The sequence below is a fragment of the Heteronotia binoei genome, chromosome 5 (assembly GCF_032191835.1).
Source record: "Heteronotia binoei isolate CCM8104 ecotype False Entrance Well chromosome 5, APGP_CSIRO_Hbin_v1, whole genome shotgun sequence".
Classification (NCBI taxonomy): domain Eukaryota; kingdom Metazoa; phylum Chordata; class Lepidosauria; order Squamata; family Gekkonidae; genus Heteronotia; species Heteronotia binoei.
In genome coordinates, this window is record NC_083227.1 from 150,433,634 (window position 1) to 150,457,671 (window position 24,038).

Consider the following 24,038-nt stretch of genomic DNA (forward strand, 5'->3'; position numbering starts at 1 on the left):
TCACTCTTTTACCACAAAATTGGCTGTGGGACTTTTGTGAGCTTTTTCATGGATAAAGGCCTGGAGTTCTACCACAATCTCCCTGCCACTATTGATACGGTAGTGGAACTGGAAGCCCCTTGGCCATCTTCTGGAAGCCTGCTCTGGACTACTTCAGTCACCTCACACAGGAAGAGGAGGACAAGGCCCTTGCAGCTGTGAAGCCCATCGCTTGGTTCAATCTATATGATAGTATTTATCCATGATTTCGGGGGTCCTTCCAGAGGACCTGAAGTAGGCAGAAGTGCATCTGCTCTTGATGAAGTCATCTTTAGACCTGATAGTCTTGGTCAACTACCGCCCTGTATCGAACCTTCAGTTCCTGGGTAAGACAGTTGAGAGAATGGCAGCCAAACAACTACAGGTTTTCTTAGATAATGCCTCTGTCCTGGATCCCTTCCATTCCATCTTCCAACCTGTCCATGGGACTGAGACAGTGTTGGTCACCCTTACAGATGACCTCTGGAGGCAGCTGGACCGAGGTGGGCTGATACTGCTGTTGCTTCTTGACCTGACAGCAGCGTTTGACACTGTTGACCATGATCATCTGGCCCATTGCCTTGCCAAAGCAGGGAATTGGGGGACTGCCTTGCAATGGCTTTCCTCCTTTCTCCATAGTTGGGGACAGAGGGTGGCACTGGGGGAGAGGGGTTTTCCGCATTTCCTATTGGACTGTAGTGTTCTGCAGGAGGCAATCCTCTCCCCAATGCCTTTTAACATATATATGCACCCCTCACCTAGCTGATCTGGGGGTTGGACTAGGGTGCCATCAATATTCTGATGACACCCAGATCTGTTAATGGATGGCCAGCTGGACTTAGCCCCAGATTTTCTGAACAGGGCTTTGGGGGCTATGGCTGGTTGGTTACAGCAGAGCCAGCTGAAATTGAACTCAACAAAGATGGAGGTCTTGTACCTGAGCTGTGGGGGACTGGATGTGGAACTACGGCTCTCAGTCTCGGGTGGACCATTACATTCAGACTGTGCTCCGCAAACTGCACTGGCTGCTGACAGAATTCTGAGTCCAGTTCAAGGTGTTGGTACTAACCTTTTCCTTTCTGTTTCCTTTTGTACCCTTAGAAGCTCATTGATTCATGAATCTTGAGCAACAGAAGACATTTATTTCATATTTTTTGAGGAAAGAGCTAAAAGGACTGAAACAAATTTCACAGTTGCTAGAGTTATCTTAGGATCCTTATAACTGAGCAAAAGAGCCAGGGTTTCCAGAGTATGGAGGGACAATTGGTTGAATAAAGGCTTAATATAGTAATCCTTCATAACCTAAAAAAAAAATCTGCATTTCAGCAGAGCATGAAAGGATGTATCAATCCTTTCAAGGGCAGATTCTATCAGTGTAGGGCCTATCTGAAAATCTCCCCTGCAAAAACCATTGCAGGTAGCCTTGCAAACAAAAAAGTTCTCTAATAATGTGGGATTTGGGGTAAGACAGACCAAAAAATAGGGGTGAGCATGCTCTGCGAGCTCTCAGGCTCAAACTACCACGATTAATTTCAAGGACTTGTTTTATCAGAGAAAATGCTTTGGTTTTGCCCATCTCAAGAATACCATAAATTAGCATTCTAACTTTCATCAGTTTCTTATACTAAGCTTTAAGGCCTTGAGCAGCTAGGGACCAACATACTGTGGGACTGCGGCTTCCATATGTGCCCCACCAAGCTTTGAACTCATTAGATCAGCACTTACTGGTCATCCTTGGCCCAAAAGACACCTGCCTGGGCTCAACCTGGTGGTTTTCAGCCCTGGCCCCAACCTGGTGGAATAAGCTCCCACTAGAGATGAGGACTTTGTGGGAGCTTTTACAGTTCCACCTGTAAGACAGAGCTATTCTGCCAGGCTTTTGGGTGAGGCAGAGAACGTCAAATACCATCTGGACCCTCCTGTTACCATCTGTTATTATTTCTTATATGGTCTTATTACCACAGAGAGTAAAGAACTCACCATCTTTTCTTTTAATTGAATACCATTGGACACCATGGAAATAGCTTAAATAGTCTGAATGCTATCTTGTTAAGGGTTACAGTTTCATAGTTTTAAATGTTTGATGCATTGTTTTAAACCAATGTTGTAACAAGGCAAGCCTAAGCGCTGGCCTTCTGGGGGTGCTTAACTGGGCACCCCCATATGACTCAGTGATGTTATCAGTGTGTGTGGGGGGGTGGAGTGACAGAAGTTAGCCTTGCCTAGGGTGTCAGACAGTCTAGAAGAAGAAGAAGAAGATATTGGATTTATATCCCGCCCTCCACTCCGAAGAGTCTCAGAGCGGCTCACAATCTCCTTTACCTTCCTCCCCCACAACAAACACCCTGTGAGGTGGGTGGGGCTGGAGAGGGCTCTCACAGCAGCTGCCCTTTCAAGGACAACTTCTGCCAGAGCTATGGCTGACCCAAGGCCATTCCAGCAGGTGCAAGTGGAGGAGTGGGGAATCAAACCCGGTTCTCCCAGATAAGAGTCCACACACTTAACCACTACACCAAACTGGCTCTAGGGCCGGCTGTAACCACCATGAGCCCATTCATGGGAATGGTGGGATAGAAACTGAACCAAATAAAATTAAAATGAAATAAATAAAATTCAAGGTGGGACACATGTAGTTTCTGGGATGTCTCCTGTCCAGGCACTGAGCTGCTAAGTTTCAGCAAGATCCCATTCTTAAGTGATAGTGTGTATTTGGGAAGCAAGCCACAGAGCTTTTAAAAATGGAAACAACACCCTTCCAGGAAGAGGCTGGGAAATAGGGAGTGCCATCTTCAAAAAGTATCCAGGCAGCAGAAGCTGTTCCAATCACAGGGAGACAAAACCACTGTCTATTTCACAATCACTGCCCGCCCCACCAAGGAAAACAAGCAGGTATCCGTACTACGCTGCTAATTCATGCTGTAACTGCTATAGAAGCAATGAAAAACATTTGGATCATTTAAATCGCACAGTCCTGATCATGGTATCACATCAGAAAAGATGTTCGGAAGAGTGTACCATATTTTCAAAATCAAGTTTCAACTTTCCTGAACTGTATCACACCTTTGTATGGGCCAAGGAACACACCAGAAATGTTCAGCGTCTGGGACGGAGTTCATATTCTAGGCAGTAATTTATCTAGTGATTCTGGAGAACTTTCAAAAACTTGGGAAGACTTGGGACAGCCCCCATAAAAGGTACTTTGTGGCAGTGAGTACCACCATATACACAAAAAAAAATCTGGTAAAAACAATAAAAGTTCATCAGGATCCCACACTTCGTTGTAGTGGGGCAATCGTGAGAGAATATTTGATGTTAAAGGCAGAACCACCAGGGCTAGGAATGCAGTGGAATGGGTTCTGGAACCTCTCTGTGTAAACAAAATTCTCAAAAAATGTTTAAAAGTTCACGAGGGCACCCGTGTATTTCTCCTTCATTTCCCTCTTGAGAGTTCCAACACCTCTTCTTCCAGAAAAAAAGTCTGAGAACCATACATACTTGTTAGATATTTCTTAGCAACCAACTTTAGGAGATTTTCTAGAGAGAAAGTGCATTGCTAAACAGTGGGTTTGAATAACTGGTATGAGTCAGCACAAGAGAATGGAACTCAGACAGCCAAGGATACAGCAAATTTTTGTTTTGTTTACCCTTTGTACAATATGCCAGAAATGTGTCAGATTAAGTGGACCCATGCAGCAGGATAAGCTGTTCAATATCCCTTCCTCCTTATATCAGAAATTTTAACTATTGCTGGTGTCTTTTGATTGCTAGCTACTAATGACCCACAGAAGGTCTTAAAGTTGGAGAGCATCAGGGTGAGGAGAATAACCCATAAATGAAACCCCTTCCTTGAATGATGGACCAATATCCTCTTGTGCTGAAGATATCCCTCTGGGGTTGGGGAGCTGGGCTTTTGGTAATGTGTGGTTCAATTATTAGGAATATAGAGATTGGGGTCTGTGACAAGTGTTTTGACCACATGGTGACTTGTCTGCCTGGTGCAAAGGTTGTAGACATCACAAATTGTCTAACAGAGTTGACAGATGGTGCTGGGGAAGAGCCAATGTGCATGGTGCATGTTGGCACCAATTATATTGGGAATGTAGTTGTGCGGTCCTGGAGGCCAGGACCTCAAAGGTAACATTCTCAGAATTGCTACCAGTTCCACATGCAGGGCCAGTGAAACAGGGGTCTCAATGCAGTGAGAGAAAGAGGTGCTGGAAGAAAGGTTTTGGATCTCTTGGGCAGTGGGAAACTTTCTGGGACAAACTGAACTTGTACAAATCAGAAAGGCTTCACCTGAACCAAAGGGAACCATAGTGCTGGTGCTTAATCTCAAAAAAGTGGCATGTCAGTTTTTAGTTTAATAAATTCAGAATATCTCAGCCCAAAGGGATGATAGTGTAAATACTCGCTATAATATTGGTAGGAAAACAACAAAACTTGGGAGTAAGAATAGGGTAAGAAAAGATGGCCATTTACAGAGGCAAAAGGTCCCAGGGAGATGGGGGTTGTTGGCGAGGGATGTGCTTTATAGGTGTCTATATACTATTGTTAGAAACTGAACCAAGAAGGGAGCTGGAGTGCTTGGCGCATAATGACAATTCAGATACAGTGAGTGTCAGAAACTTAATTAAATGGGAGAAATCAATGAAAATATGGTCATCTCTGGATATAAGTTCTATGGGCAGAACAGTGAGGGGTGTATTACATCGTATATCAAAGAAGGCATAGAGTCAAATAAGAAAACATAGGGGGAAAAACTCCCCAATAGAAGCAATATGGGTGGGGATACTCTACCTTAAGGGTAACTTAAAAGTGGAACTGTACTGTCACTCACTTGATTAAAATCCTTGAGGCTGATCTTGATATAGAGAAAGAAATGAGGAAGATTGCTCAGATAATGTTATGACACTAGGAGATGTCAACTACCTTCACACTGAGTAAAAATGTCCTTGGGTCATGCTGTGGAAACAAATTTCCTAGACATCATAAATCACTATGTACTGGAACAGGTGGTCACCGAGCCAACCACATAGGTACTGGGCCTGGACTTGGTTCATATGAACATATGAAGCAGTCTTGTACTGAATCAGACCCTTGGTCCATCAAAGTCAGTATTGTCTACTCAGACTGGCAGTGGCTCTCCAGGGTCTCAAGCTAAGGTTTTTCACACCTATTTGCCTGGACCCTTTTTTGGAGATGCCGGAGATTGAACCTGGGACCTTCTGCTTACCAAGCAGATGCTCTACCACTGAGCCACCATCCCTGAGCAGGAATTGAGACATGGTGTGAAATGTAGATGTTGTTGCACAAACTGGGAGCAGTGACCACAACTTCAGCACTCGTGTAAATGGAACAATACCCCTAAAGTAAAAAACCAGTAACGTTTGATTTCAAGTGAGAGAACTCTACAAAAATGAAGGGTGGCCAGCTGTAGTGACTAAAGGGACCAGGCCGTTAATCTTTGAATACTGGTGTCAAGGGTGACATTAGGGAAAGCCTCATGCCCTCTGTGCTCTGTTGCTGGCCCTGGAGTAATTGATTGACCAGTGGTCTGACTCAAGAGATTTCTTTTGGTGTTCTTAAAACATGTTCTTCAACAGCTCCTAAAGGGGCAGTGTGGCCATTTATAACCATTATTCCAAATAAAATGATTCTTTATTGTTATTTATTTCATTTATATAGCACACATAGCCAAAGTTCTCTGGGCACTTTACAAGTATAAAACAATAAAATACAATAAATAAAGCATGAAGAATTAAAAATTAATTTAAGATAACATTAAAAACAATAGACTAGACCTGAAAAGACCTAACTCAAAGTGAAAGAAAAGTACCTGGACAATCCTATCAGGCCCCTATATGACCAAGGAGGTCTTCAAAAGCCTCCACAAAGATGGCAAATTTGGTGCCAGGTGGGCTGCAGAAGGGAGGTTGTTCCAAAGATTGGGGGGGGGGGCACTACTGAAAAGGCCCTCTTTCTGGTTGCCACCCTCCAAGCCTCTCAAGGGGTTGTCACCCAGAAGAAGGCCCCAGAGTTAGAGAGTAATGTTTTTCCTACGGTTTCAACATTTCCAGAAATTTTACATCTCTACCCAACACTGCTGAACTTCAGAAACCTTACCAGATGTAAACTTGCAGCAGTAACCAGACCCTATCAGCCTTCGGTCAGAAGTGACTGATCTATTTCACTACTACTGTGCAACTGTATCTGCACTTCCAAAAGTTGCTCACGTTCTGAAACAGCAGGGAAATCATTATGCCAGTATCAGTAGTTTACAGACCACAGAGCCAAAGATGAGGGACACTCATGGAAGGATCCTTGAACTTTTAAGGCTTTCATGGCATGGGAAATGATGCAATCATAGTTCAAGGACAGTGAATGTCTTTCAGTCCAGAACAGTTATCATTCTTCTATGTAATCACATTATTTATCTAGAATTTACAAATGGGTGGGGGGATGAAAAGGGAGAGGGAAAGAGAACAGGAAGTAGCATTCAGGAGGAAAACAATGAAATCTGCTTCTATTCATATCAAATTTAAGGGGGGAATGAGCCACACAGATGGAAGAGGTTTGCAAGAATGGAAGAAACCAACTGGAATGGAAAGAGCTCTCCTATGTAAAAAACTATAACTGATTTTTAAAAATGGATGAGATTACCTACAGTAAAACAAAGACTGTAGGATGGTCACTTAAAAAATCCAAAAACCTAACAGCAATGTTAACACTTACTAGGAATGTAATGTAAAACCAAATTATCACAAAACAGAATTACCCACACATAGTGGGTAGTTGTTCTCTATATCATCAATATCACCTCTGTCTTGTTGGGGTTGAAGGTCCATATTCTCCTTCATCCACTTAGCCACTGCCATCTATGTACCAGTCTAAGGCAGTGATGGTTACACGCAGAGAACCATTCAATTTCAAGTAGTCTATAAACTGCTTGAGCTGTTCTACCATGCCCTGAAGCATCTTTGCTCACCCCTTCTTTTGTCCTGATAAAGGTAGGGGAATACCCCACTCTGCCTTTCTTAGTTAAGTTTTGTTTGTAACCATGTATCCCTACGTTGCCTGTGCTGTCCCATTTTGAAGTTTCTTCAGATCTTGTATGCCTTTTCTGTTATGCCAATAAAGGTTATGTCTGTCTGAATCCAAAAATCTGCTTTCTTATTCAACAGATCTTTAATCCACTATTCCTCCAAGAAACTACCGTTACCCGTGCCTTCACTGTGAGCACCCCTAATGGCTTCTTGAGGCTGTTAGGACTGAACTCACCCTTGTAACCTTGATGAATCTATGTAAAACAGAGCTTTTTAGGAGGCCATGGGAAGGCGGAATGTCAGTGCTTTAGTTGGGCACAGTACTGTTTTATTAATTGTTTTTACTATTCCGCAGTAGATTTAGATGACGACGATGGTGTCTACATCCGCTATTGCACTGATGGCAGCCTGTTCAACCTGAGGCGACTAAAGGCCCACTCCAAGATAATGGAAAAACTTATCCGAGAGCTACTGTTTGCTGATGATGCTGCACTCGTCTCCCACTCGGTATCAGCTCTGCAGCATATGACGTCCTGTTTTGCAGAGGCTGCCAAGCTATTCGGCCTAGAAGTTAGTCTGAAGAAGACAGAAGTTCTCCACCAGCCTGCACCCCAGGAAGATTATCACCCTCCTTGCATCACTGTGGGTGAATCAGTTTTGAAGACAGTCCAGCAGTTCAGCTACCTAGGGTGCATCATCTCCTCAGACGCCAAGATCGACAAGGAGATTGACAATAGACTGGCAAAGGCAAACCGTGCATTTGGCTGACTGCATAAAAGGGTGTGGAGCAACAAGCATCTGAAAAAGGCACAAAGATCAATGTTTACAAAGCGGTTGTGATGACAACCCTCATCTACGGCTCCAAATCGTGGGTTTTTTACCATCATCATCTGCGACTCCTTGAGCGCTTTCATCAGCGCTGCCTTCGCACCATCCTCAACATCCACTGGAGTGACTTTGTGACCAACACTGAAGTCCTCAAGCGGGCGGAGGTTACAAGCATCGAGGCATTGTTGTTGAAGACGCAGCTGCGCTGGGCAGGGCATATCTCCAGGATGGAAAACCACCGCCTTCCCAAGATTGCTCTGTATGGCGAACTTTCCACCGGCCATCGAAATAGAGGGGCACCAAAGAAGAGATACAAGGACTCCTTGAAGAAATCCCTTGGTACCTGTTGCATTAACCATCACCAGTGGTCTGACCTAGCCTCAGATCGCAAAGCATGGAGGCACACCATCCACCAGGCTGTCTCTTCCTTTGAGAACGCACGCATAGCTGGTCTTGAGGACAAAAGGAGATTGAGGAAGAATCGTACTGCTACAGCACCAACCCCAAATCAGACTTTTCCCTGCCGCCACTGTGGCCGGACCTGCCTGTCCCGCATTGGTCTTGTCAGCCACCAGCGAGCCTGCAGCAGACGTGGACTACTGCACCTTTCTTAAATCTTCGTTCGCGAAGTCAAGCCGAAAGAGAGAGGACTGTTCCATTTTTTAAAAAATTTGATTGAAATAAAGATAAGAAACTTAAATAAATCAAACATACACACAGGTATCTTATAAGACAATCAGAAGAAGAAAGACAAGGTAGTTCTTACTTGAAACCTAGAGACTGACACAGGAAGCGAAAAGAGAAGGGCCCATAATTGAACGTTATGGCTACAGTGTTGGAGTATGCTCTGGGAGACATAGGTTCAGCTCTCCAGTGGGTTATGGAACTTCAGGTCAATAATTCTCTGTCATGCCTCACAAAATGAGGAAATGGGGAATGATGTTGTAAAGTCACTTTGGGTCTCCAGTGAGAAGAAAACTGATGTATAAATTTCTATCTAAATTTAAATCCTATTGAGAAAGGAAAGCAATAGACCCAGCGACCGAAATTCAAAAAGAAACTACTGTTGAGATAACAGCAAACTTAAGACTGACCCACAATTCAAAGCCAATACCACAGAATTCAAGAGGATGGACTACTCAACAGTACTGAAAGCTGCTAATAAATCCAGGAGAATGGTGGAGAAAGAGCATTCAGTTTTATCTAGGAAACTAAGTGCAGTTTTAGTAGAAAGAATGGGATCAACATTGAACAGGGTCAAAAGGGGAATGGGGAAATTAATGAAGCATCGACATTTTACAAACAGGCACTTCCCTGGAAATAAGCACTTCTCTGGAGTTGCAGCAAATGGTTTCATGGAAGAGGACAGATACCAGATAGGGCGCACAAAAAAAAGGCTGAAGTGAACCCAAAAGCCTATTAAGCAAGCAGGGAGTGGAGAGCTGTGAAGTGTTAGAAAAACAACAACATGCCATCTGTGAACCAGTAGACGTTATTACTTCTCCAACTACCTTAGTTGAAGATACACTACAGAAAGTAAGACTCCCAGTCATGGAACAAAGCACTCGTTACATGACACTTACATAAGAAAGCTCATTGGGATTACTTTCAAGATAACTAGGACAAGTGAAGAAAAAGGAAACACATATCTATCCTGAATTCAAGACAAGGACACTTCTATCATATTCCCTTTACAAATGCCTCCCCTTAAACTCTTTGAGCCCCAAAGATTAGGGAGGCCAGAAGAATGATGGGAACTAAACAGGAAAATGGGGATGAAGCTCACGACCTAGGCCCAACAGAGAGCAATATGAACGAGCATTCAGTCTTACTCTGGCCTCTGAGACCTTAAGCCTTGCATATATTAAAGCAATGTTTTAAGCACTAGTTTAGCATTTTCTCTCTCACAAATGTTTGCTGAATTTGCACCATAAGTGTCAAAAAAAATGTAATCCTGTGTTTGCTTTCAAATGCAGGCAGTTGTACAAGTAGCCTGGAAGTCTAGCAGCCGGAGCAGAGGACTGACAAGCTTGGATTTAATTCTGATGACTAGACCTCCAACTGACAGCCCTTTGCACTACCCTGTGGGCCAGTTCAGACCACAAATGGCCACAGAAATGTTCACAACAGCCCTTCAGTGTCATGTTCACAGCAGTACATTTTCAGCCTCTGCATTCATGCAGCTCCAATGGTCAGATCCAGCAGCCTGCAAGCTTATCTGGCTATTCACACATAACATGCTGGGACCTCTGTAAGATACATGTATCCATGGTACAGGTTAAGAGCTGGAAGGGATCTTAGAGGCCATCTAGTCCAACTGCTGTTTAATGGAGACCTGTGCAAACAGCAACTTCAACAAATGGCTAGCCATTCTCTGCTCAAATTACCTCCAGCAGCTCAAATGTATTTCCTTGTAATTTCCACCCATTAATTCCATTCCTGCCTTCTTAAGGAAGAAAGAAATCTGCTCCATCTTCTACATGAACCACCTTTCAGAATTTGAAGACAGCGATTGTATTTATTTATTTTACAGCACTTATTGTCTGCCTTTCTCAAGATGACTCAGAGCAGATGTCTTCCCTTAATTTTTTCCTTCTTAATGCTGTCTTAAACATGGCCAGGCTCTTTAAACCTTTCTTCATAAGCTTGATCTCCAGACCCCTCACCATTCTGGTCTCCCTTCTCTGGATGTACTGTTTGTGACAATCCTTCTTAAAAGGTCAGCTAGTGAGAACTTCATGACAGAGTAGGGATTTGGATCCAGGTTCTAGTCCAACACAAACCATTACATGACATTGTGAAACCAACTCTTGCCTTTCTTTTGTTATTCCAGGTATTTGCGATATATCATGAAGAAACAGAGCATTCAGCAACAGTGTACTCTATCTCCACTAGCGCCCCCCCCCAACAAGAAACTTAAAATGAGTACCATTATATGCTATACGTATTAGGACTTTTTAAATTATTACCATCCCAGTGTTAGACTTAAATGGATGATTTTATGTTGAATGGAGGCAGGAGATGAAGAGAATAAGCATTTTTATTACAATACAGGCAAACGGCTATTTGCCATTAAACTTAGAGAACAGCTATAATCTAGGTTGAAATATCACTTGAACAGGGCCTTGTCACCAGGAAATTGCTTCATTTTATTGTTCACAGCAGAAAAAAGGCAGTGCCACAGACCACACTACGCACAGCGTATCCTGTCCCCATCCTGCTGCCCTGAAGTTATCAGGGGTATGGGTGTTTTCAGCTGCAACCTCTGGAGCACAGTGATAGCATTTCACAAGAGGCACTGTTCTGGTACAGCAGTTTCAAATTATTACAGCAAGGGAGGGGAACACTTTTAGGGACGAATTAATGATCACAGCCTCCCGGATCCTTTGCGTTAGAAGTGCATTCAGCTTTTGCAGATTAACATCTGCTTGAGCACACCATTTGCTTAACTGATTACAATGCTTTCACTATCTGTGGAAGTGTTATCACAAAAATCTTGGTTCCAGCAATTGGTACGTTATTTGGTCCAATAAAGATATTATTAACCTGCTTGGCATTTCACCTTCATAATAAGCCTAAATTCAGCCCCCCTCTGTCAGTACTGGCGATCATGTTCACCTCCTCAGTGCTGCAAAGCATTCATTTGTTGCTGGAGGAAAGGAGAGAGAAAGAGAAAAGAAGAACAATATACTGGCAACACCAGCTTCCTTGCTACAAATGGGAGGGCAAAGCTTTGCATGACAACCAATATGGGGCTGCTGGCCAAAACGCCATTCCTGTGTCAAATCCCACCCCCTCCCGCTCAGTAACATAAGAGACCAAGTTACCCTGTGTTCTGACTTCATCATCATGGACCTTTCACCAATCCCCACTGGGACAGCCAATGAGATGGAATGGGGGCAGCAGGGAAGCAATGACAGTAATGAAATAGTGGAAAGGACCAAGTAGAATGTCCAAGGATGGGAAGAAGGAACTGGCTTCCTTTTCTAGCAAGTCCACAGGCCAATTGCTGAGGGCCATTAGCCAGACCAAGGATGCTCATGTCACCATTCTCACTCCACAGTGAGAACGGCATAATCACATAAACCACAGAACTCACGCTAATATACTAAAAAGAGTGACAAAGATAACTTTCAGACGAGATTCCAGCCAGCTTTTTACATTATAAAGATTACCTTTGTGATTAAAAAACAAACAAACTGGAAAATGTTGATTGATGTAAGCCACATTGTCCAGACCTCAGTATGCTTCAGGCTTCAAAGATCCTGTGATTAGAATGGATTATCCATTTAAAGCAAGATGTGCCTAATTGCAGGCCTTGTCCTTGTCTGCAAACTTCACAATTGTTTGGAATGGATTTTGGAGAGTATCAGCATTTGTACATCGTTTGTCAGATACTGAAAGACAGTCAACTTCAACTATGACATTCCTTTCCACTGAGTGCTGCACCTGTGAGCAACGTTCTATGCCACTCCTTCCAATCAAATGTACCTGTTCAAGCTGAAGAACCAATACTTCCTTTGACTATCATGCATATCTACCAGGTAACCAGAAAGTCTGTTATTAAACTTTTACATGTTCCTCAGCAAAAACGGCTTTTCACATGCACAACATATTCCAGAGATAGCACTCTGTTGTAAAAAGGAGTTAAAAGAAGGATCGGGTTGACACAACTCTTAAAGAGTTATTTCTGCTATCCTATTCTAATCAAGACAGTATTATTCAGCTAAGAAAGTGAGACACCCATTAAAATATTTCTACACAGCAATGGTATTCAACAATAAAACCATTACTCCACATGCTCTCCCCACCCCACACCCATCCCTCTGCCCTTTTAAAAACAAACATTTCTTTTGTACCCACTTTTCAGAAGTTGTTCCCAGAATGCTAGATGTGGTTTTGTATGACATTTCTTAACACTCACTGGCATGGGGTAGACGATAGAGAAGGATGAAGCTAAAGATCCTGATTCTGTCTAGACAAGTTAAATAATGATGCTATTGTTGCTATTGTTGTTTTAAAGTGAGGAAAATATTGTTGTTCAGAAACTCATGTAAGCAGCCCATGTTTTAAAAAAGCAGCATTCAGGGCCTATTACCTGACCAGGTGTATATTCAGAATTTTATTCTCCTGCATTTGGGACAGACTTATACGATGCATGGGGCATGCCCAGTATCCTACTTGTGGCTGGTAAAATCAAAAATGCAATAATCGTCAAGACATCTGCTAGGTGTTGTGAAATTATTCTGAAGCTCTCATGTTGTTGATCGGCTCTCTGGGCTTAGAGACTCCATACCAGTTTTTATCTGAGCATGGAGTTAGACCCTGTTACTGTTCTCCCAAATTAAGTCCTCCCTCCTCTCTACTAAATTAATTGGGGGGGGGGGGGGGAAGAGTCCAATGATGCTGGTGTCTACAGGTCTGCACTTTACTTCATAGAATGGATCAGGCCCTCCCTAACAAAGGATATTGGTAGCCATGCAAGATTGCTTTTATACATGAAAATTTCAACACCTTCAGCACTGCCTTACAAAAGCTTCACAACCCTCCATTTCAACTTTCCTAAATCCAGTCATGCACCACTCCTAGTGAGGAGGCAGGGTTCTCTCCTAATCATTATTATTAAGGCTTTTTTGGGAGGGGGGGTAGAAAAAGACCATTAGAAACTAATTTGCATATTAGGCCACACACCTCTGCTGCCAAGCCAGTCACAACTGCATTCCTGTGTGTTCCTGCTCAAAAAACCCGCCCTGGTTATCATTTTCATAGCCATGGGGCAGCAGAAGATAGGGAACAGATAGGCCAGGTAGCATTTTATTTGTAGTGTAGTTTAGAAAGCAAGGGAAAGTACAGTCTTTCTCCACAGTGGGGACCAAAGCAGCTTACATCATTCTCCTCTTTCCCTTTAGATATGCATAACAGTCTATGGCTGGTCCAAAATCACAGTCTGGACCAAACCAGAAGGGAAGCAACCTCAGCAGGATATAATGACAAAGAGACCACCCTTCAAAGCAGCCATTTTCTCCAGGGGAGCTGATCTCTGCCATCTGGAGAGCAGTTGTAATTCTGAGTGATCTCCAGCCCTCACCTGGGCAACAATGGTTCCTCAGGAGAAAGTGGCTGGTTTTGAGGGTGGAGTCTATGGCATTGTACCTGTCTGAGGTCCCACCCCTACTCAAACCCCACCCTCTCCACCACAGCCAATGGGAAAGTCAGAAAGTGCCAGCATGCAGGGGGGTTATATATATAGGATACTGAAAGCATGAGAGTTTGAGCAAAGTCTGAGAATTTGGAGGCTTCAGGTTTCAGATTCCAAAGTTATAACCTGCTGCAGTCATCACTGAGAAAGCAGGGAGGGTTCAATTCACCCCTTCATGGAGTTAAGTAGATATAAGCAGCCTTAGAAACCTTTATGCCACAGCACCAAGGAAGGAAAGGTCCCCTGTGCAAGCACCAGTCGTGTCCGATTCTGGGGTGACGTTGCTTTCACAACGATTTCATGGCAGACTTTTTACGGGGTGGTTTGCTAGCTACCTGAAAACCCAGCTTCCACTGGGTTGTGAGGAGAGCTTAGGACTGCAGAACTGCAGCTTTAATACTCTGCCCCATGGCACCAAAGGTATCATCAAATACTCTGTGGGGGCTAAAGGCCTCCAAGCATGCCATGCCCCCCTTACCACTTAGTGCTCCCATTCAATGACCCAAGACAAAAGTTAAGTCACCAGCTATAACAGGAGAATTTAGGAGGCCTCTAAGGTCTGAGGTATGCCCTATGACATCACTGAGCCTACAGGTCTTTGGGTACATACACGTCCTTCCAAACCTTTGGAGCACCAATTTGGGCATCCAGTGATTTCAACCAGGGGCCAAATGATGCTGAAATTCTAAGACAACCATGTCAGACTGAAATCTGGCAAAAAGTTCAACAAATGTGGTGCCTGCTGACAATTCTAAATACCATATAAGGTTATGTAACTCTATTCAAACAGAACTGGAGAGCCAGTTTGGTGTAGTGGTTAAGTGTGCGGACTCTTATCTGGGAGAACTGGGTTTGATTCCCCACTCCTCCACTTGCTCCTGCTAGCATGGACTTGGGTCAGCCGTAGCTCTGGCAGAGGTTGTCCTTGAAAGGAAGGCAAAAAAGACCAGCAGGGTCATGTGGCTTTTCTTAGTCACATGAGGCAGTTCAGGCAGGATAGAGCCAGGAAGCTGCTGATCTGAGCTCCCGAAACAGCCAGCAATAGCGTAGTAGCCGAGCTGATTATGGGAGGCGGGGGGGGGGGAGGGACTGGCGGGGGCTGTGGTCTAACCACAGGCCGGATTGGGGCCCTCGGCTGGCTGGACGTTTGACAACCCTGCTCTAGAACATGGGTCCCCAACATGATGCCTTTGGGCACCATGGCATCTGCCAACACCCCATGGAAGGGGCTGCCACGAGTCACTTTTGACTTGGCAGCATATTCTTCACAGTTCGCAAGGGCAAAACATCATCACTGCAATATTTATAGACTTATTGACTTATTTTACCCCACTGTGTGCCTTATATTTAAAGTTTCCTCAGGTAAACCAGGACTGAACTGGTTGACTCACCTGTGCCAAATCAGTTACTGAATCTTTACTGACCAGTCTGGAACTCTAATGGCAGAAAGTGAGGAGGACCTCAAGAACCTCTTGTTGAGGGTGCAAGAGGAGAGCACAAAAGTAGGCTTGAAACGCAACATCAAAAAAACTAAGATCATGGCATCCGGCCCCATCACACCTTGGCAAATAGAAGGGGAAGACGTGGAAGCAGTGACGGACTTCACATTTCTGGGATCCAAGATCACTTCAGATGGTGACTGTAGCCATGAAATTAAAAGATGTTTGCTCCTTGGGAGGACAGCTATGGCGAACCTAGGCAGTATAATAAAAAGTAGAGTCACCACCCTGCCAACAAAAGTCCGTATAGTCAAAGCGATGGTATTCCCAGTAGTAATGTATGGCTGTGAAAGCTGGACCATAAGGAAGGCCAAGCGCAGAAGAATAGAAGCTTGACATGTGGTGCTGGAGAAGAATCTTGAGAATCCCTTGGACGGCAAGAAGATCAAATCAGTCAGTCCTAAGGGAAATCAACCCAGACTGTTCCTTGGAAGGTCAGTTGCTGAAGCTGAAACTCAAATACTTTGGCCCCCAAATGAGAAGGGAGCACTCACTGTAGAAGACCCTGATGCTGGGAAAGACAGAAGGCAAAAGAAGAAGGGGACGGCAAAAGATGAGATGGCTGGACAGCGTTACTGATGTAACAAACACGAATTTGAGCAGACTTCTGAGGATGGTAGAAGACAGGAGGGCATGGCGTGACTTTGTCCATGGGGTCGCAAAGAGTCGGACTCGACTGAACAACAACAAACTGGAACCAAACCAACACATTTAATTAGATGATTCCCAACAACAATACCATGAAGGCAGGCATACACAAGGAATGAGGCTGTCACTTAATACTCTCATGGAGACCTCAGTCAACCTCTGAGTGCTGACCCATTGGTAGGCAAATATTTCCACCATGCGTGAAGAGGGAAAGGAGGGGGGAAATAGGCAGGCTTGCAAGCTCTTCTGTTCCACCACAGAGGTTTCCAGACCTAGAATGGAGAAAGAGAGTGCAACAGCTGAGGGAGCCACTGGAAGGAGGGATGGAATTAAGGAGCATGATGCAGGGTTCCCCCTTAGTTTTATAACTCTTGTAGGAACTGTATTTACTAACATGAATGTCAAGGCAAAGAGAGATGCATAATGATGCAAACAACGGCCAGTGATTTATATGGTACATGTGTGGTTTGTTCTCCCACTTGTGCAAAAAAATAATTCCCTAACCTTTCTCTATGCTGGTCTTACAGGGACTGTTATTCCCTGTTTTTTTTTTTTTGAGTCTCCTTCTAACATGGTTGTGTTGTAAAGTGCACACTTGCATTTTATCTTTCTGTGCAAAGGAAGCATTAAGAGTTTTAATAAAGATGTGTGTGTAATATTTGTTCACGTCTTGTGGGTCTCAAACATCCGATGTTTATTCTATGTGCTCTTACATTAAGCAAGTTTGGTCGCCCCAGTCCAAATGCTCAGTCCCCGGCATCTCCAGTTAAAGAATCTGGAAGTAGGTGTTGTGAAAGACCTCTGTCTGAGACTCTGGAGAGCTGCTGCCAGCCTGAGTAGATAATACTGACTGTGATAGATCAAGTGTCTGATTCAGTATAAGGTAGCATCATGTGTGAAAGTGAGTATCTGCAATGGGAGAGGAAAACTCACTGCCCACTTCTCCAAAGTCTTAAGTGCCATGGTCTATGTGGTTGTCACTGTTAGATACTGTGCAACAGCAGATATTAGAGCTAGACTGATTTGTCCACACAGGATAACAGGGGCAGCAAATGACTGGATTTAGCACTATTGTTCTCATATAGCAACACGGTGCAGATGCAGCCTTAGAAGCAGATTCCTTTTAATGAGATTTCAGGCCAATATGTTTAGGGTTGGGCCAATGTGTCATTCGTAGAGGGACAAATTGTTCCGCCTCATATAGAAAGGAGGTTGTGTAGCTCAGCATTCACGCTTTCCACTTTTTAATCTCCTCTATTATTGCTAAGTGAAATGTTTATATAGAACAGGAACAACTGGCTACGCCAAAGTGCATATAAGAGAGTTTAACAGACCTACAGAGAGAAGAGTGCTGTGTCTGTTCAGCTCTGGCAGGATAAAACTTTTGTCCCTCTCAACAAAAGTCCCCACTACTGTTTATGGGCATGAAAGTTACAGATCATGTAACCCCCCTCCAAATAATTTCCCATGAGTTGCAATATCACATCGGTCCTGAAACAGCTTCCACACAGCATGTAAGTTCAATGCTTTTCTTTGGAAGAAAGTATCCATTTGTCAAATGTCTTGTCTGGGCCATGACAGGAATGAATGCTCATTACTGGAGCTAATGAAATTCTCCAACACATCCCTTCTTGATTCAAACAGTGTTCTTGTCTTGAATTCTGGAATTGTCATCTTCTAATATAGCTGGGACAAGCATTAAACAGACAGTGCCTTATAGAAATCTCTCCAGAGAACATCCACCCATATATTAGCTGCCAGAATCACATAAGGACACTGCTTGAACTGTACAAACCACACCAGACCTCTGTAAAACTTGTCCTTTCGCCACTGAAACCTTTGTGACACTCATCTGTAACAGTCAAACAACCATTTGGCTGTTTTCATTTTCTTGTACACAATCAAGCAGTCCCCAAATATACGAGCCATTTCAGCAATGCCAACCTCCACTTTGCACTGTTTTCACTAAGTGCAAGGATCCAAGCCAGTTTCTTCCCCCACTACTAGTCTACACTTTGGCAGATGCCCATCACCTCTCCTTGCCTACACCTGGTCCCTGACTAAAACTTGGAATTTTGAAAGCACAGTTTCCTGTAAGTCTTTTCTCAATCTAGCAGGATCCTTCCCCAAACAAGGAGACTCAAGGGCCTCTCATTAGTTTCTAATCAGTTACTAATGAGATCTGCAGAGTCAATTCAGGTTCCCCTAAAGGATTTATGTAACAATTGATGACATTCAAACTGCAAGGGCTTGGGGTGTTTCTGGGGGCATAAATAATTTTGCATTCTTAAGAGATGACTTTTCGACAAAGTGCAAATGTCTACTCTAAACAGCAAACAAGAATTCATCAGCATCTTTCAAAAGCTTTATAAATACAATTGTCCATTCTCAAAAACTGAGTCCAATTAATTGGTTTAATTTATTTATTTTATTATTTTACTCAAAACATTTATTAGCTGCCTTTCTACCTTACAAGAACTCAAGACAGCTTACTATATAAAGAATAACAAAATACATAAAAAACACAATTAAAATAAATGATATAAAACTGCCGATAGGCAGAAGATTATATTGGATTTATATACCGCCCTCACAATCTCCTTTCCCTTCCTCCCCCACAACAGACACCCTGTGAGGTGGGTGGGGCTGGAGAGGGCTCTCACAGCAGCTGCCCTTTCAAGGACAACCTCTGCAAGAGCTATGGCTGACCCAAGGCCATTCCAACAGGTGCAAGTGGAGGAGTGGGGAATCAAACCCGGTTCTCCCAGATAAGAGTCTGCACACTTAACCATTACACCAAACTGGCCCTCTAGAAGAGCTAACCAAATGCTGTCATGAACAAAACTGTCTTCAGCTGCCTCCTAAATACTAAGGGAGCCAGGTACATCTCCCTGAGGGCACTGTTCCATAAACACGGAACTGCCACTGAAAAGGCCCTCTCTAGTGTACCCACCAAACAAGCATCTTAGGTTGTTGGGACAGTCAAGAGGCCTCTCCCTGTGCTCTTAGTTCCTGGGAAGGAATGTATGAGAGAAGATGGTCCTTCGAATACCCCAGTCCCAAGCCAAGTGGTTCAAAAACACCACCTTGAATTGGGCTCAAAAGAGGATTGGAAGTCAGACTAATTGCTGTAAGATTTGGATGACATGATCCAGGTAACTGGCCTGGACCAGCAGTTTAGCTGCAGCATTCTGTACTAGCTGCATCCTCCAAATACTCTTCAAGGGTAGCCCCAGGTAGGGGATATTGCAATAGTCTAGATGTAACTATTAACACACAGATCACTGTGGCTAGATCAGACTGAGCCAGAAATGGGCGCAGTTGGCACATCAGCTGAAGCTGGACAAAAGCACATCAAACCACAACAGCCACCTGATTATCTAAGATGACCACTGTGTTGAGCAGCACTCCCAAGCTGTGAACCTGGCTTTTCAAGGGGACTATAACCCCATCCAAGACAGGGAAGATCTCAAGACGTTGTTCTGCCTTTCTACTAACCCAGAGCAGTTGTGAAGGTCCTTATGGTAGAGACCATTGTAACAGATTGCATTGCTTTAAAGAAAAATAAATGAAGGGCTTTTCTATACCTGCACAATTCCATTAACACAAGATTACCCAACACCACATCGGAAGACTCTAAATGGTTTACTGAGGATCAGCAACAGGCACTGTAGAAAGTATGTGGAAATCCCACAAAAATATACTCTATCCCTTCCTCTGGATCCCTCCTTTTATTGCAGGTGTCATCTTTCACTCTTTAGAAGCTGGATAGACCCCTTTCAACTCCATCCTCTCCCTATGACTTTCTCAACTCACATCGTTTCAAGTCACTTTGGGCCACTTGGGGAAGGAAGGCGGGATATAATTGTTTTATCAACCAGTAAATGAAATGTCAGACCTAACGTCCTAGAAGCCCTTAATGTGCTTCTGCTGCTATACAGCAAGTCTGTGACAGTTCTCCATGCAAAACAGGTTGCATGTGCCCACCACTTCCCCTACTGGAGGTACGAATTGGGCATTATGTCCATATGCACCCTGCAGGCTGAATTCATCTACCTAAAAAGAATGCAAATCTACCTAAAAAGAATGCAAAGACTGTGAAATCTGGGGGAGGGGGGGGGATTCCCAGGTATAAATTTTTATCCCATTCAGACATGGCATCCCAAGAATGTGTTGGGTCACATTCCACCAGGTGGGGATAGGGGAGGGATATATTTTATTAAGGTCCCAGGAGGCTCTGTCCCGACTACAAGTCCATTAGCAGGTCATGGTCTCCTTATATCCTTTTAAAAAATAAAACAGAATATTCATTTATTTAGGAAAACAGAATGGAGTTGTGTGGCGGGGAGCTGGCACTGAGCTCAGGGAAACCATGCTTGACCCACCCCGCAGGTATTCACAAAGGTGTGAACTTACCCTCAGATAAGTTAATGCTCAGAAGGAGCACAAGGGTTTTTAACAGCCACCTTATGACATATGAAGCTGCCTTATACTGAATCGGACCCTGGGTCCATCAAAGTCAGTATTGTCTACTCAGACTGGCAGCGGCTCTCCGGGTCTCAAGCTGAGGTTTTTCACACCTATGGTATTTGCCTGGACCCTTTTAGTTGGAGATGCCGGGGATTGAACCTGGGACCTTCTGCTTTCCAAGCAGATGCTTTACCACTGAGCCACCATCCCTCCTACATAAGAAGCTGCCTTATACTGAATCAGCCCCTGGGTCTATCAAAGTCAGTATTGTCTACTTAGACTGGCAGCAGCCAGTCTCCAGCTGAGGTTTTTCACACCTATTTGCCTGGACCCTTTTCAGTTGGAGATGCCGGGGATTGAACCTGGGACCTTCTGCTTCCCAAGCAGATGCTCTACCACTGAGCCACCATCCCTCCTACATAAGAAGCTGCCTTCTACTGAATCAGACCCTGGGTCCATCAAAGTCAGTTTTGTCTACTCAGACTGGCAGCAGCTCTCCAGGGTCTCCAGCTGAGGTTTTTCACATCTATTTGCCTGGACCCTTTTTAGTTGGAGATGCCGGGGATTGAACCTGGGACCTTCTGCTTTCCAAGCAGATGCTCTACCACTGAGCCACCATCCCTCCTACATAAGAAGCTGCCTTCTACTGAATCAGCCCCTGGGTCTATCAAAGTCAGTATTGTCTACTTAGACTGGCAGCAGCCAGTCTCCAGCTGAGGTTTTTCACACCTATTTGCCTGGACCCTTTTCAGTTGGAGATGCCGGGGATTGAACCTGGGACCTTCTGCTTCCCAAGCAGATGCTCTACCACTGAGCCACCATCCCTCCTACATAAGAAGCTGCCTTCTACTGAATCAGACCCTGGGTCCATCAAAGTCAGTTTTGTCTACTCAGACTGGCAGCAGCTCTCCAGGGTCTCCAGCTGAGGTTTTTCACATCTATTTGCCTGGACCCTTTTTAGTTGGAGATGCTGGGGATTGAACCTGGGACCTTCTGCTTCCCAAACAGATGCTCTACCACTGAGCCACCGTCCCTCCTACATATGAAGCTGCCTTACACTGAATCAGACCCTGGGTCCATCAAAGTCAGTATTGTCTTCTCAGACTGACAGCGGCTCTCCAGGGTCTCAAGCTGAGGTTTTTCACACCTATCTGCCTGGACCCTTTTAGTTGGAGATGCTGGGGATTGAACCCGGGACCCTCTGCTTCCCAAGCAGATGCTCTACCACTGAGCCACAGCCCCTCCCTGTGTCTCTCCAGGGTCTCAAGCTGAGGTTTTTCACACCTATCTGCCTGGACCCTTTTAGTTGGAGATGCTGGGGATTGAACCCGGGACCTTCTGCTTCCCAAGCAGATGCTCTACCACTGAGCCACAGCCCCTCCCTGTGTCTCTCCAGGGTCTCAAGCTGAGGTTTTTCACACCTATCTGCCTGGACCCTTTTAGTTGGAGATGCTGGGGATTGAACCTGGGACCTTCTGCTTCCCAAGCAGATGCTCTACCACTGAGCCACTGTCCCCTCCCTTATGAGCATGAAACGTTGCAGGAAGAGGACCAAGTTCCCTGCTTTCCCCGTGCGAATCCCTCCACCGCAGAGGGGTAGGGCTGTTCCTATTTCAGGAAGCCAAGCCCATTCGGATTCGGAAAGATACCCCCCCCCCCCTTACTATTACAGCGAACGTGACTCTCGCCTCTTCTGAAGACAAACCAGTTGTTATTCACACGTTTGCGAGCGAGCAGTACTTCAGAAGTACTTTCGTGCCCGTGTGAACACGGACTGGACAACTCCTAGCAACATCAGGCACAGCTACGAGCCCCTCCGACGCCCCCCCTCCTCCCGCCACTTAGTAGTCGCGTCTCCTTATAGGTTTGCGGCTGGCTTTCCCAGGCATGACCCGCGAACCTTGAATTCACGAGTCAAGAGCTTCCCGTGACTCACCTTGTAGACTTTGCCGAAGGCGCCATCGCCCAGCTCCCCGACGATCTCCCACACTTCATTGGGATCCAGATCCCGCCGAACGTGCTCATACTCCTTGGATTTCCGCTTCTCGAAGGTAGACAGGCGCAAGATGCGTCGGAAGTTGGCAAAAGCCATGGCTCCGCCGAGCGAGGCGAGGCTGCCAATCTCCCACCATAAACCGCACAGGCGGGAGGAAAAGCAGGGGGACGGGTCCGGCTTGTCCTCTGCAAGCTCTCTCGAGGAGGAGACCAGAGGCAGCAGCCGGCCAGCTGGGGGAAACGAAGAACAGCCCACCAACTCTGGGCAGCTCCTCTAGAAAAGAGCAGCGGCGGGGCTAAAGGAAAGCGACGCGACCGGCGGGCCAAGGCAACGACTCGCTCTGCTGCCGCTGCAAGAGCGCGCCTGTCTCTTTGGCCGGCCTTCTCGTTTGCCCGGGGGAAGCTCGGGGCTGCTACTCAACCGCAGCATACGGCTCTTGCAGCGCCGCTTCACCTGCTAGGACTTGGGCTCGCCCCGCGCCCTGCCCTGCCCTGCCCTCGGTGGAAGCCCTCGGGGCTCGGCTTCTCCTGCGCCGCCCCCTCCTTATCGGACACTTGTGGAGTCTCCGGGCTCCGCCCAGCACCAGAGCGGCGCATTCCGCTGACTCCGCGCCTGCAGTGGCTCGCCGAAGCGGCAGAGCAGCCCGCCCCGTCCAGTCCCGCCGTCTCTTCTTCGCGCAGCATTCCTCGCAAGGGGGCAAGGGAAGTGCGGTTTCCGTTTCCGAGTTCTTTATCCTCGGCAATGTTTTGGGTCAGGAAGAAGCGTGCAGTCGGGAAGCAACTTTACCCACGCCGTTGGCTCCTTCGCCCTGAGGGAGCCCTATTAAGGGGAGGGGGGCGCTTATACAGAAGGTAGATCTTTTAGGGACAGGGTGAAAGCCGGAAGGGGCGGGAACAGGCATAAAACAAGGTAGACTGCCACAAAAAACACTGGCATGCATCAGGGACATTCGAGAACAATTTTCTAGAACAGAAAAAGCGGAACTCCCATGTCCTTATTACCCCGTTCTGGGCCAAAATGCCTCCAGAACACCCAGGAACAGGGCAGAAAAGGCATCAAATCAACCTGGGCTGCCACAAAAAACACTGGCATGCATCACAGACAATCCAGAACAATATTCTAGAACAGAAAAAGCGGAACTCACAAGTCCTTATTACCTCGTTCCCAGCCAAAATGCCTCCGGAACACCCAGAATAGGCCGGAACGGACATCAAGCAACATGGGCTGCCACAAAAAAACACTGGCATGCATCACAGACAATCCAGAACAATATTCTAGAACAGAAAAAGCGGAACTCACAAGTCCTTATTACCTCGTTCCCAGCCAAAATGCCTCCG

At 45.3% G+C, this 24,038-nt stretch overlaps 1 protein-coding gene across 1 annotated transcript in view; it reads right to left on the reverse strand.

Moving 5' to 3' along the window:
- STK10 (serine/threonine kinase 10) overlaps positions 1-23,346 on the reverse strand; it is a 108,391-nt gene extending 85,045 nt beyond the window's left edge. Inside the window, exon 1 of the mRNA XM_060240587.1 lies at positions 22,642-23,346. Within this exon, the coding sequence (XP_060096570.1) occupies positions 22,642-22,797 (156 nt within the window). The 5' untranslated portion in view covers positions 22,798-23,346. The remainder of the gene's footprint in view (positions 1-22,641) is intronic.
- Between the last annotated feature and the right edge of the window lie 692 nt (positions 23,347-24,038).